The sequence below is a fragment of the Phyllobates terribilis genome, unplaced genomic scaffold, assembly GCF_046119375.1.
Source record: "Phyllobates terribilis strain yellow unplaced genomic scaffold, ASM4611937v1 Scaffold_10__3_contigs__length_209671492, whole genome shotgun sequence".
Lineage (NCBI taxonomy): Eukaryota > Metazoa > Chordata > Amphibia > Anura > Dendrobatidae > Phyllobates > Phyllobates terribilis.
Window position 1 is genome coordinate 146783320 of NW_027362770.1, and position 13687 is coordinate 146797006.

Genomic DNA, 13687 nt, shown 5'->3' on the forward strand with positions numbered 1-13687 from the left:
GTGGCAGCATCATGCTATGGGGGTGTTTTTTAGCTGCAGGGACAGGACGACTGGTTGCAATTGAAGGAAACATGAATGTGGCCAAGTACAGAGATATCCTGGATGAAAACCTCTTCCAGAGTGCCCTGGACCTCAGACTTGGCCTAAGGTTCACCTTCCAACCAGACAATGACCCTAAGCACACAGCTAAAATAACAAAGGAGTGGCTTCAGAACAACTCTGTGACCATTCTTGACTGGCCCAGCCAGAGCCCTGACCTAAACCCAATTGAGCATCTCTGGAGAGACCTGAAAGTGGCTGTCCACCAACGTTCACCATCCAACCTGACGGAACTGGAGAGGATCTGCAAGGAAGAATGGCAGAGGATCCCCAAATCCAGGTGTGAAAAACTTGTTGCATCATTCCCAAGAAGACTCATGGCTGTACTAGCTCAAAAGGGGGCTTCTACTCAATACTGAGCGAAGGGTCTGAATACTTATGACCATGTAATATTTCAGTTTTTATTTTTAACAAATTTGCAAAAATTTCTACATTTCTGTTTTTTTTTTCAGTCCAGATGGGGTGCAGAGTGTACTTTCATGAGAACAAAAAATGGACTTTTTAGAATTTACCAAATGGCTGCAATAAATATATATTTATTTTTCTTTCGGGATATTATATATCTCAATTATAAAAGCAGTCATGTTTTCTAATGCTAAACATCCCTAAATAGAATAGAATTTCTCCTTTAAAAGTGGGGTTTTTGATACCTCATCTGAGAGCACCATGAGGTAGGGGCAGAGACCCCGATTCCAGCGATATATCACTTTCTGCAGTTTTGATAAAATCACAGTTTTCTCAGCTGCATATCTAGCAGTTCTCTGAATGCGGATTTCTGTATAACCCCGCCCACACCACTGATTGATAGTTTTATGTTTACACTGTGCATAGGCAGAAAGCTGCCAATCAGTTTTGGGGTTATACAGAGCTAATGAATATGGAGGACTAAATGGCAGCAGGTTTACTAGTCATGTAGTGATCATCTCCTGCTGATAAAACTGATTTTATCAAAACTACAGCCAGCAGCCCAGTAAGTGACACACTGCCGGAATCAGGGTCTCTGCTTCTACATTATGCTGCTCTCAGATTAGGTGGCAAAAACCTGGTGACAGATTCTCTTTAAAATATACCATGTAGTAAAATAAAAAACACCCACCACAAACAATTGAATGCAACTGCATCAAATTATTTATTGATAGTGCAAATAAAAATTAAAAAATAATTTGTTTAAACAATATTAAAACCAATTCGGTCCTAAAGATAATTAACGTTACTTGATGTTACACTTTTCATAAATAATTCAATTTTTCAAAACTTTTTTTTTTTTTTTTTTTAATACTTTGAAAAATATCAGAGCTTCGACTTTTAAACTTTAATAGAATCAGTTATTGGGGACTCGTCCGGGATTTAAAAAAAAAATAAAATATTGTCCTCAATACCCATATCAACCAATCAGAGCTCAGTTTTTCCTTTTTGCAAACCACTCTGGTAAAATATAAGCTGCACTGTGATTTGGTTCCATGGAAAACAGATCGTTGTTCTTTTAGACAATTTTGAGAACTTTGGCCCAATTTTTTCCCCAAGGAAACAGCGCCACTATTGTACGCTGGTTGCGCCCTAGAACTGCAACAAGTTAACGAGACTGAGCAAACACAGCTCATGAACTTTTTGCTAGAAAACATTTTTTTTTTTTTTAAATCCTGGACAACCCCTTTAAGACAATGAAGCTGTCTGATTGCATCGTAAAGATGATTATGTAGAACACTGAGTTTTTATTCTTTGATTTCATCTCCTCCAATGAAAAATAATTGTCCTGGTGATTTTTTTTCTTTTCTTTATTTGTAGTGGATTTTCCAATGGAGATAATCGAACCGCAGTCTGAAATGCTACCAAACGTAGCCAACGGGTTATAGGCCAGTACAAAATCCAAGAGCCGACCCTATTTGCTCAACGTAAGCCTCTTTATTTGATGAAGCAAGCTGTCCCTTTCCATGTGGGCCTCGGCGAGAGCCATCTTGGTTTTGGCCAGTTCTCTCTTTAGACATTCATTTTCGTCAAGAAGCTGCAGAAACAAGAAAAGAAAAAAAAAAATTACCGACTCTACAATTGGTTAAAAAAAATATAAATATATATAAGGGGCACCCGAGCATTAAACTTCCGCAAAAAAAAAGAAAAATCACCTAAAATTGCACCAAGAGAAACAAAAATTACATCCAAAAATAGTATGAAAATTAGTTCTGCCTAAAAGAAAGTAATTATGTCATCTATCAGAGGTACAGGTCACTTGATTTTTTTTTTACCTTGAGAAAGGTAGCGAAACGCGTTGGTATGACTAAATATCATTGCTTATGCTCTCCGGATCTCATCCTTTCCGTGAGCGAAGCCCGCACACATCGAGACAATCTCCACTTTGCCAACCTATTGGAGGTTAGCGCTCAACACCTTCCCAGACCCTCCCAAAAAAAAAAAAAAAAACAACTTTACTCAAAAATTGCACTCAAAAACACAAAAATTGTTCAACACCCCCACAAAACTATACCTAAAGATTGCACCCAAACAAAAAAATACTTTAGAGTGAAATCTTTAGGTAGAGTTTGTGTGTGGGGTGGAAGGTTTATGTGAACACGTCTTGTTTTTGGTGCAGAAAAAAAAAAGTGTTGGCAGGAAAAACACCGAGTAAAATAATGCAATGTATTTTTTTTACCCTGGAAAAATGCAGCAAAAAACGCAGTGTGTGAACAAGCCCTTACAGTATGTGCTTGTTTTTTTAGGGGGTAAAATCTTTGGACACCAACACCTAAAAACACAAGAGAGTGTTTTAGCGAAGCAAGGAGGGCAGCAGGGGAAAAAAAAAAAATCCCCATGCCAGCTCTGCCTGGCAAGTTCAACTGAATTCAGGTACCATTTAAGGAGCTGTTATTCTGTTAATGCAGAGAGTAGAAGGCATTGATGGACCGGTAAGAGGTCTCGTAATGTCATGTAATGTTCACACGGGGGCATGACTCGTAACGTGACACATCTTTGATAACTGTAATGAGTTGGCTACAAAAGAGGAGGATATGTTGCATGGGAGCGGATGAAGGCGAGTAGAATCGGCTGTTTCTTTTAAAAATGTGCTGGAAAAGAACCGAACCAGGATGAGGGACGTTATGCCGAGATTGGGGGGACGTCATGCCGGGATGGGAGGGACATCATGCCAGGATGGGGGACAATATGCCAAGATTGGGGGGACATCATGCCAGGAAGGGGGGGCACGTACATCATGCCAGGATGGGGGGGGGGGGCGACATCATGCCAAGATGGGGGGGGGGGGGCGACATCATGCCAGGATGGGGGACATCATGCCAGGATGGGGGACAATATGCCAGGATGGGGGACAATATGCCAGGATGGGGGCGAAACAGATATCCTTTGGAGGGTATGTGCCAAGGAGAGAATTAACTTCCTATCCATTGGACAGGGGATAATGTCCTGATTGCAGGGGGATCAGACTTTTGGGACCCTCACAGATTCGGAGACTGAGCCCATCTGAATGGAGAGGAGGCCAAGGCATGCACTCCTCCTCTCCATTCATTCTCAAAGGGACTGTAAGAGAAAACTTAAAGGGTATGTACCAATATTGGCTAAATTAATGACCAGGACAAAAACGGACAATGCTGATTGCATCTGAAAAGATATAAAATGTGAAAATGAACCAGAATTTTGACATTTCCAGCTCCGCGTGATACTTCCTAAGAGCTTTTACTTTAAGGTAACAGCCGCCTTTCACAAAAGCCCAATAAATATTTCAGCAAGAAACTGCTTATTAATCTAAAATTCGCCAAAGTGCTCGTCAATCTCATCCGAGACATAAGAAGTGGACAGGGCCCCAAATCAGATCTTCTGATTACACTGCGCACTTCAAAGACATAAGTGATTAAGTGATAATTAATTTGGACACAAGAGTTCCCGGAGCAGACAAGCGATATTTTTTCTTTTATGGAAATCATCATTTTTATTTTTTTTTGCCTTTAACTTTTGTATGATCTACGATTATTCGGAATTCTATTAGTCTCTTTTATCATATATTTCCCTAAAGCAAAGTCAATTTATTTGAACCAAGGAAAAAAAAAATGGAACTAAGATACAACGGAAATATCTAAAATAAATTGTAAAGCCAAATGCGGATGTAAAGGGAATGAAGTAACCTAAAAAAAAACACAATAAAGAAAAATGCACAAACATTTTAAAAAATATTCCAGCTCTCCTTCCCTTAAAGGGATTATTTGTGACCAAATGTTGCTGTTCACTTTTGCATCAGAAGGGATGGGTGCGGATGACTTTACGACCCCACACAGTTGCCCATATACAGGCAGATATGCAAGTATCCTATTCTAATGAACAGGACATGAGCGCGCATTTCGGCAGGGGTGTCACCGGCACAACTCGCTAGTTCAATGCGGTCCCCAGCCAGTTTCTCACCATCGCGCTCCCCTAAACTGACAGATCACACACATAGAAACCGGTCGTAAGTCAACCGGAGCTGGGGAGTGAGGTGTAGCAAGGGACCACATCGGACTAGTTATCCGAGATAGTCTGAAACTGTGGCTGACCAGTGTAAAACACACCTGGCTGTATTTGCACAGCCAGACTCTGAATCATTTGGCCTTGGTTTTCCTTAAAGGCAATCTGTCAGCAAGTTTTTGCTATGTAATCTGGCAGCAGCATAATGTAGAGGCTGAGACCCTGATTCCAGCGACATGTCACTTAGTTTACTGGGTTCAGCAGTGGTGATACAATCAGAGTTTTCTCTGCAGCAGATCTCGGAATGCTGAGCTGTTTATAACTCCGCCCACAGCACCGATTGGCCGCTTTCTGTTTACACTGCATATTGACAGCATCCAATCAGTGCTGGGGGAGTGGTTGGACTAGGAAGGACGAGACGCCTAGTCCTGTAGTGATAATCTCCTGCTAATAAAACACAGCCTAGTAAATGATACATCGCTGGAATCAGGCTGTCTGCGCCAACATCATGCTGCTCTCAGAAAAAAAAAACTGACACATTTCCTTTAATGACTGCTGTAAATCGAGTAACAGCTTAGATCTAGGATTAGAGGAATCTATAATGCCAGCTATATAGCCCACTGACCGCCACAGTCAGGGCACACAGAGTATATTCGCAATCATCAGATGTATGGAGCAGATTTTCAGGTACAGAAAATTCTGCAATAAGGCTGATTGGCATCGATTTTGCAGCTCCATTCAGATAAATGGAAGTCACAATAGTCTTTGTCATAATGACAAAAAGGATAATATATTAAAAAAAAAAACAAAAAAAAAAAAACACTTATTACCGTGACTAAAAAACGATAATATAAGCTTAAAAATGGAGTACAAAACTCCAATAAAAACATAAATCAAAAAATATAATAATCGGTAAATGGTTCTCCCATCACCTAAAAAGTAAATCTATTTATTTCAATAAAAAAATATATTTATTGTGCCGTTTGCACTTTTACAAGCAGGAGGCGGTTCAGTTTTTGGTCTAGACTGCGCAATATGGGTCCCCTATTCCTTTCTAAGCAGCGCTCAGCCGACATCAGCACTTACACGACTCGTCATAGACTTCTGTGGGTTTAATTCAAGTCAATGAAGCCCATAGAAGTCCATGAGAAGCTGAGCACAAGCAGAAGCCATTAAAGTAAGCTTCTATCTCCCCAACAGTGCAATATTTTTCATTTACGTAAATTTTTATGTAGACTTAATTTTCAAAAAGGGCAAAATTAGAGCCTTTATGGGAAAGATAATTTAAACAATCCCTTTTATATCATATAAGATAAAAATAATATATACAATATATACAATCATTTTGTCTAGAATACAATCAATTGTAATAACTAACAGGTTATTTAATGTGAACTGTGAATAGTATATTAAATAAGCAAAAAAATAAACTGAATAACAGTTAGTATTGACTTTGAAGGAAGTTTCAAGATAGAGAAAGAAAGATGGTCAGCACTATGGACGGGTGTCAGCCGCTATTCATGAATAAAACGACAATAACTTCTGAATTCCATGGTAGAGCTCTATAACCAAAATGAAGCAATCTGCAATAATCCAGGTAAAGAGAAGAAACAAAAGCAATGAGGACAAACAGCACTTCAGATTTCTGCCATTTCGCCTTTCAGATGCTTTCTCAAGACTCATCTCACCCTTGAGAAAGCGTCTGAGAGGCGAAACGGCCTTAGGATGAAGTGCTGTTTACTTTTATCCCTGGATTTAATAAAATAAAGAAACTTTATCATTTGGTGAGTGCCATAACTTCTTCTCTGTACCTGGACTTCAATGGAAGCTTTATAAATCTGTACTCAATTAGCTCCCCCTAGTGGTCGAGTCAGGCAGTCAAAATGGAATTCTAAAAATAAGTGTGTAAAGAAAAGCAAATATTCTATGCAGCCTGTAATCTCTTCATTAAGACAGACTGAACCCCATCCAACTGAGAATTTTATATTACAAAGAAGCTGGATAATCAGCGCCTCGTTCAGAGGTGATTCCAAGGTCAAAGTCTAAGACTATGATTAACACATCAGAGCTCAACACTTGCAGCAATGTAAAGGGACAAGGTACCTGCTCCATACTAATCGCTGGCATCTTCTGATTGTGGCTCCTTTTTACATCCAGCTGTTGTGGGGGCGCGGGACTGTCACAAAGTGTCTGTGTGCTTTTAGTAGCGTTACTTCTGTGCTGTAGACTGGTAGTACTGTCAGTGTTTACTGAAGGGATCTCAGTTAACTCTTTGTGATAGGTGCTGGTGTCAGTGGGCGAATCAGGATTACCTTTAAAAGGGGGAAAAAAAGTGTATGTTATAAAGGTCTTAATAAACAAAATGATAGCAACACCTTCATAAAGAGATTATCTGTAAAGAAAGTGAATCTGACATAAGCGAAAGGCTCCTCTCCTTTCTTGACAAGCAGGCCAAAAAGCAGGGGCATAACTACCGCCATTACAGAGGTCGCCAACGCGACTGAGACCAGGAGCCCGACGACGCCAGCAAATACTTCAACTGAATGTGCGTCTGAGGACGCCGCGCAGCGGGGGAGCGGAGGTGAGGGAAGGGGAGTAGAACGGTTTATTTTTTTTCTATACATCAAAGAACAGGGGAAGGATGGGGAACATATACCAGGATGGGCAATATATATACCAGGATGGGGCCCAGGATAAGGGACATATATACCAGGATGGGGGATATACAGTGCTGGCCAAAAGTATTGGCACCCCTGCAATTCTGTCAGATAATACTCAGTTTCTTCCTGAAAATGATTGCAATCACAAATTCTTTGGTATTATTATCTTCATTTAATTTGTCTTCAATGAAAAAAAACACAAAAAGAATTGTCCTAAAGCCAAATTGGATATAATTCCACACCAAACCTAAAAAAGGGGGTGGACAAAAGTATTGGCACTGTTTGAAAAATCATGTGATGCTTCTCTAATTCGTGTAATTAACAGCACCTGTAACTTACCTGTGGCACCTAACAGGTGTTGGCAATAACTAAATCACACTTGCAGCCAGTTAACATGGATTAAAGTTGACTCAACCTCTGTCCTGTGTCCTTGTGTGTACCACATTGAGCATGGAGAAAAGAAAGAAGACCAAAGAACTGTCTGAGGACTTGAGAAACCAAATTGTGAGGAAGCATGAGCAATCTCAAGGCTACAAGTCCATCTCCAAAGACCTGAATGTTCCTGTGTCTTCCGTGCGCAGTGTCATCAAGAAGTGTAAAGTCCATGGCACTGTGGCTAACCTCCCTAGATGTGGACGGAAAAGAAAAATTGACCAGAGATTTCAATGCAAGATTGTGCGGATGGTGGATAAAGAACCTCGACTAACATCCAAACAAGTTCAAGCTGCCCTGCAGTCCGAGGGTACAACAGTGTCAACCCGTACTATCCGTCGGCGTCTGAATGAAAAGGGACTGTATGGTAGGATACCCAGGATGACCCCACTTCTTACCCAGAGACATAAAAAAGCCAGGCTGGAGTATGCCAAAACTTACCTGAGAAAGCCTAAAACGTTTTGGAAGAATGTTCTCTGGTCAGATGAGACAAAAGTAGAGCTTTTTGGGGAAAAAGCATCAACATGGAGTGTACAGGAAAAAAAAAGAGGCATTCAAAGAAAAGAACACGGTCCCTACAGTCAAACATGGTGGAGGTTCCCTGATGTTTTGGGGTTGCTTTGCTGCCTCTGGCCCTGGACTGCTTGACCGTGTGCATGGCATTATGAAGTCTGAAGACTACCAACAAATTTTGCAGCATAATGTAGAGCCCAGTGTGAGAAAGCTGGGTCTCCCTCAGAGGTCATGGGTCTTCCAGCAGGACAATGACCCAAAACACACTTCCAAAAGCACTATAAAATGGTTTCAGAGAAAGCACTGGAGACTTCTAAAGTGGCCAGCAATGAGTCCAGACCTGAATCCCACAGAACACCTGTGGAGAGATCTCAAAATGGCAGTTTGGAGAAGGCACCCTTCAAATATCAGGGACCTGGAGCAGTTTGCCAAAGAAGAATGGTCTACAATTCCAGCAGAGCATTGTAAGAAACTCATTGATGGTTACCGAAAGCGGTTGTTCACAGTTATTTTGGCTAAAGGTTGTGCAACCAAGTATTAGGCTGAGGGTGCCAATACTTTTGTCTGGCCCATTTTTGGAGTTTTGTGTGAAATGATCAATGATTTGATTTTTGCTTCATTCTCTTTTGTGTTTTTTCCTTGCAAGCAAATTAAATGAAGATAATAATACCAAAGAATTTGTGATTGCAATCATTTTCAGGAAGAAACTGAGTATTATCTGACAGAATTGCAGGGGTGCCAATACTTTTGGCCAGCACTGTACACTGCTCAAAAAAATAAAGGGAACACTCAAATAACACATCCTAGATCTGAATGAATGAAATATCCTCATTGAATACTTTGTTCTGTACAAAGTTGAATGTGCTGACAACAAAATCACACAAAAAGCATCAATGGACATCAAATTTATTAACCAATGGAGGCCTGGATTTGGAGTCACCCCCAAAATTAAAGTGGAAAAAACACACTACAGACTGATCCAACTTTGATGTAATGTCCTTAAAACAAGTCAAAATGAGGCTCAGTATTGTGTGTGGCCTCCACGTGCCTGTATGACCTCCCTACAACGCCTGGGCATGCTCCTGATGAGGTTGCGGATGGTCTCCTGTGGGATCTCCTCCCAGACCTGGACTATAGCATCCGCCAACTCCTGGACAGTCTGTGGTGCAACGTGACGTTGGTGGATGGAGCGAGACAAGATGCTCCAGATGTGCTCAATCAGATTCAGGTCTGGGGAATGGGCGGGCCAGTCCATAGCTTCAATGCCTTCATCTTGTAGGAACTGCTGACACACTCCAGCCACATGAGGTCTGGCATTGTCCTGCATTAGGAGGAACCCAGGGCCAACCGCACCAGCATATGGTCTCACAAGGGGTCTGAGGATCTCTTCTTGGTACCTAATGGCAGTCAGGCTACCTCTGGCGAGCACATGGAGGGTTGTGCGGCCCTCCAAAGAAATGCCACCCCACACCATTACTGACCCATTGCCAAACCGGTCATGCTGAAGGACGTTGCAGGCAGCAGATCGCTCTCCATAGCATCTCCAGACTCTGTCATGTCTGTCACATGTGCTCAGTGTGAACCTGCTTTCATCTGTGAAGAGCACAGGGCACCAGTGGCGACTTTGCCAATCCTGGTGTTCTGTGGCAAATGCCAAGCGTCCGGCACGGTGTTGGGCTGTGAGCACAACCCCCATCTGTGGACGTCGGGTCCTCATACCACCCTCATGGAGTCGGTTTCTAACCGTTTGTGCAGACACATGCACATTTGTGGCCTGCTGTAGGTCATTTTGCAGGGCTCTGGCAGTGCTCCTCCTGTTCCTCCTTGCACAAAGGCGGAGGTAGCGGTCCTGCTGCTGGGTTGTTACCCTCCTACGGCCCCCTCCACGTCTCCTGGTGTACTGGCCTGTCTCCTGGTAGCGCCTCCAGCCTCTGGACACTACGCTGACAGACACAGCAAACCTTCTTGCCACAGCTCGCATTGATGTGCCATCCTGGATGAGCTGCACTACCTGAGCAACTTCTGTGGGTTGTAGAGTCCGTTTCATGCTACCATGAGTGTGAAAGCACAACAAACATTCAAAAGTGACCAAAACATCAGCCAGAAAGCATTGGTACTGAGATGTGGTCTGTGGTCCCCACCTGCAGAACCACTCCTTTATTGAGGGTGTCTTGATAATTGCCAATAATTTCCATCTATTGTCTATTCCATTTGCACAACAGCATATGAAATTGATTGTCAATCAGTGTTGCTTCCTAAGTGGACAGTTTGATTTCACAGAAGTTTGATTTACTTGGAGTTATATTCTGTTGTTTAAGTGTTCCCTTTATTTTTTTGAGCAGTGTATATTATATATATCAGGATGGGGCCCAGGATAAGGGACCAAGATGGGGCCCAGGATAAGGGACCAAGATGGGGCCCAGGATAAGGGACCAAGATGGGGCCCAGGATAAGGGACCAAGATGGGGCCCAGGATAAGGGACCAAGATGGGGCCCAGGATAAGGGACCAAGATGGGGCCCAGGATAGGGGACCAAGATGGGGCCCAGGATAGGGGACCAAGATGGGGCCCAGGATAGGGGATATATATTGGCTGCTTTGTAGTGAACAGAGTATCACTGGCTGTGGAGAGAGTGACTGCACATGTGTGACCACCAACATCCAGTTCATTAAATGGACATGCAGTGTACTATATACTTTTAACACCAGGTGGCGCCATACTATGAAAGTAAAACTCATATCTCTTCACTCATTTCATTTTAAACAGCATATTTATTTTTTATAATCTGCACAATAGAAGGGAATCAGTCACCCCCTGGGACTTTTCAGACGCAGGGTGATAGAAATGTAAATCTATACATGCCTGTATGCCCCTTATTAGAGGTTTGCTTGCGTTGAAATAGCTTTTTATTAAATTAGTTTTGACATGCTTACCGTCCGGGGGGCCGCAAAGAAATCTATGCCTATTAACTTAATTTCCATATCCCCCCCCCTTGAAGTCACAGGGCCCTGTGACGTGCAGTTCCCGGTCGGATCCCGCGCCTGCACAATTTACCTTGCACGGAAGGCGCAGCAATCCCTACCGTCTGTGCAGCATGGAACTTGTGCGCAGGCGCCGGTGAGTCACTCTGCCTTCCTGGCGCCCTGCCTTCACCTAAATGCCCATATTAGAGGTCTGAAAAGTCCCAGGGGGGTGACATTCCCTTTAATTTAGAGATAGATAGCGGCATCAATTTTTTATTGCATGTGTACCTGTTTATTGTTCAGTTTTAAGTGTTTTGTACCTTTTTTTTTTGCATCTTCAAGTTTTTTCCCATTAGGGCCTTTTTTTTAGTCTACTTTATAACATATTCCCTTTATTTTTATGTCGTCACTGTCGGTGGAGTTTAGGGTTTCCAGATTTTCAGCTCATCCATCATTTGCAAATTTTCAAAAAGTCCCAACCTTTTTCACAGTCACCCCCTGGGGGGCGATTCTCTATATGTAAATCAATTTTTGCCCCATTTTTCAAAACCTACAACTTTGTGTCCCAAAGAGTCGTCAAGAAGGTTAAAATAAAGATCTTTGTTGAACAGCGTGCGCCATTTTTAAGAATTCAGCACAAAAAAACCCGCAACGAATAAAAGAAGACAAAGAAACAAAAGCGACTTAAAAAAAAATAAAAAATACAAAAACCGCAAATAATGAATCAAGGACTTAACATTGAGCTTACCTTTAATACAGAAGGATCCGTCATCGTACCTCTCAACTAAGAGATTTTCAATATTCAGGACAATTGGCTCCGGCTCTGGGTCGCTGTTGTTGTTCCTGGGACTATCATCCTAAAAGTTAAAAAATAAATAAATAAATAAATTAATTAATTAATTAATTAATTAATTAATAAAAAAAGTAAGTCACATGTTAGAAAGCAAGATAATTGTATACTGGTTATCATTATAGGGTTTGTCCACTATAATTTATTGCACCGCTGCATATAACATACTAAGGATCCAAAGGGCACAAGTCCCCGTCTATGAACAGCGCCGGCAAATGCATGAGAAGGGATCCAGTTTTGTGTTGTCTTGCTATTCTCTTCCTTTATTTTAGCTATTTATCTCCATTTCATGCTTAATACAGAAACTCTGTGGGAAGGGATGGTGGTAGCAGAGCTGGGGATTATTCCACTCTTAATATATAATTTATAATGTAATAAACATTTATAGTGGAATAGAAGAAGCCATTATTGGCGGTGATTCATGTTTTCTGCAGGCGCCAGTACTAGGAGCACTGGAAATCCCGGGGGTTTCAGAGATATTGGGCAATGTACCATAATGGGGTTTCTGCATGAGGTGGAGGCTGTAAAGTCATTTCTCATCCTTCATCCTCAGGATGAAAGAAAACCAAGATGTTCCCTTGCGGAGTCAATCTGCTTATATAAGAACATGGACCTCTCTATTAGCCAGAGAAGAAAGCCGCAAGGAGTAGCTCTTCCTGGCATTACACAGATACCCAATGACGTCAATGGACGCCGCATGATATTTCTTCAAATGTTCAGCAGACCTGATTAGTAAGTGGTCTGCTTCCCTGGCGCTTCCCAAGAGTCCCAGCATCAGGATCTTCAATGGTTAGCTCATCGTTGGGGTGAATGGCTTTGAGATAGTTATTGTTTAAAGTGGGCACCCAACCAGGTCTATCTTAGATAGTTGAAACCCTACACTTAATTACTACATGATCCCTCATCATCTCCCTCCTAGACTACTGCAACATCCTGCCACCCAGCACACCTCCAATCCACCCCAACTCTTCTGACCACCCCTCCTCACATTACCCTTTTGCCGCTCCCCTGTTCCAGTTACTGACTTACAAGGATTTGCCGCCTCCATACAGCTCTATCCCGGGCTTCCTACATTTCCCCACTCAATCTCTGCTACTCACTTAGCTCTCCACAACACTATCTCTGAGATATCTCCCGTACTTTTCTTTGTAGACTACCCCAACTGGTCAGACTTTCGCACACCTTCCCAAGAAACCAGAAAACCCATCTCTTCAGGAAAGCCCAACCCTGCTGCTAACACACTGGCACATGATCTCCTTCAACCCTCACCTGCCTCATTCCCTTGTAGAAGATAAGACCTCATGGGCACGGTCTTCTCTCCCTCTGAACCGCTAAGTTATCCGTTTAGTCATGTAGCCAGAGGCATAACAACAGTGGGCACACGGGTAGCAGTTGCACCTGGACCCTGGAGTCTTTGGCCCATAGAAGAACAGCAATATTACTTCGATGAGAGTTTGAGGGCCCTGTTGCACCGAGAGGGCTTCTAATTGCGCCATTGCATGTAGCATACAGTTTATACTCTTGTACTTTTTTTTCAGATGGCATGGACAAACGTTGATCATTTGATGTGAATGAAGTTGCAGAAACTCCTTTCAAATACAAGGGATGTGGATTATCATTGGATTAGAAACCGTTTTTGGTGAAGAATCCAAAATTTGTGTCCAATCCTCAACGTATGAATGAGCCTTAGCTGAAATCATATCACCCTGCTTAGATCTCTTGGACCA

General features: G+C 42.2%; 1 protein-coding gene across 1 annotated transcript in view; it reads right to left on the reverse strand.

The window, feature by feature from the left end:
* Nucleotides 1-1204: 1204 nt before the first annotated feature.
* Nucleotides 1205-13687, reverse strand: part of BLTP3B (bridge-like lipid transfer protein family member 3B) — a 93956-nt gene continuing 81473 nt past the window's right edge. Inside the window, exons 19-21 of the mRNA XM_073649894.1 lie at nt 11859-11967; nt 6646-6854; nt 1205-2101 (exon numbers count right to left, since the gene is read on the reverse strand). Of these exons, the coding sequence (XP_073505995.1) occupies nt 1979-2101; nt 6646-6854; nt 11859-11967 (441 nt within the window). The 3' untranslated portion in view covers nt 1205-1978. The remainder of the gene's footprint in view (nt 2102-6645; nt 6855-11858; nt 11968-13687) is intronic.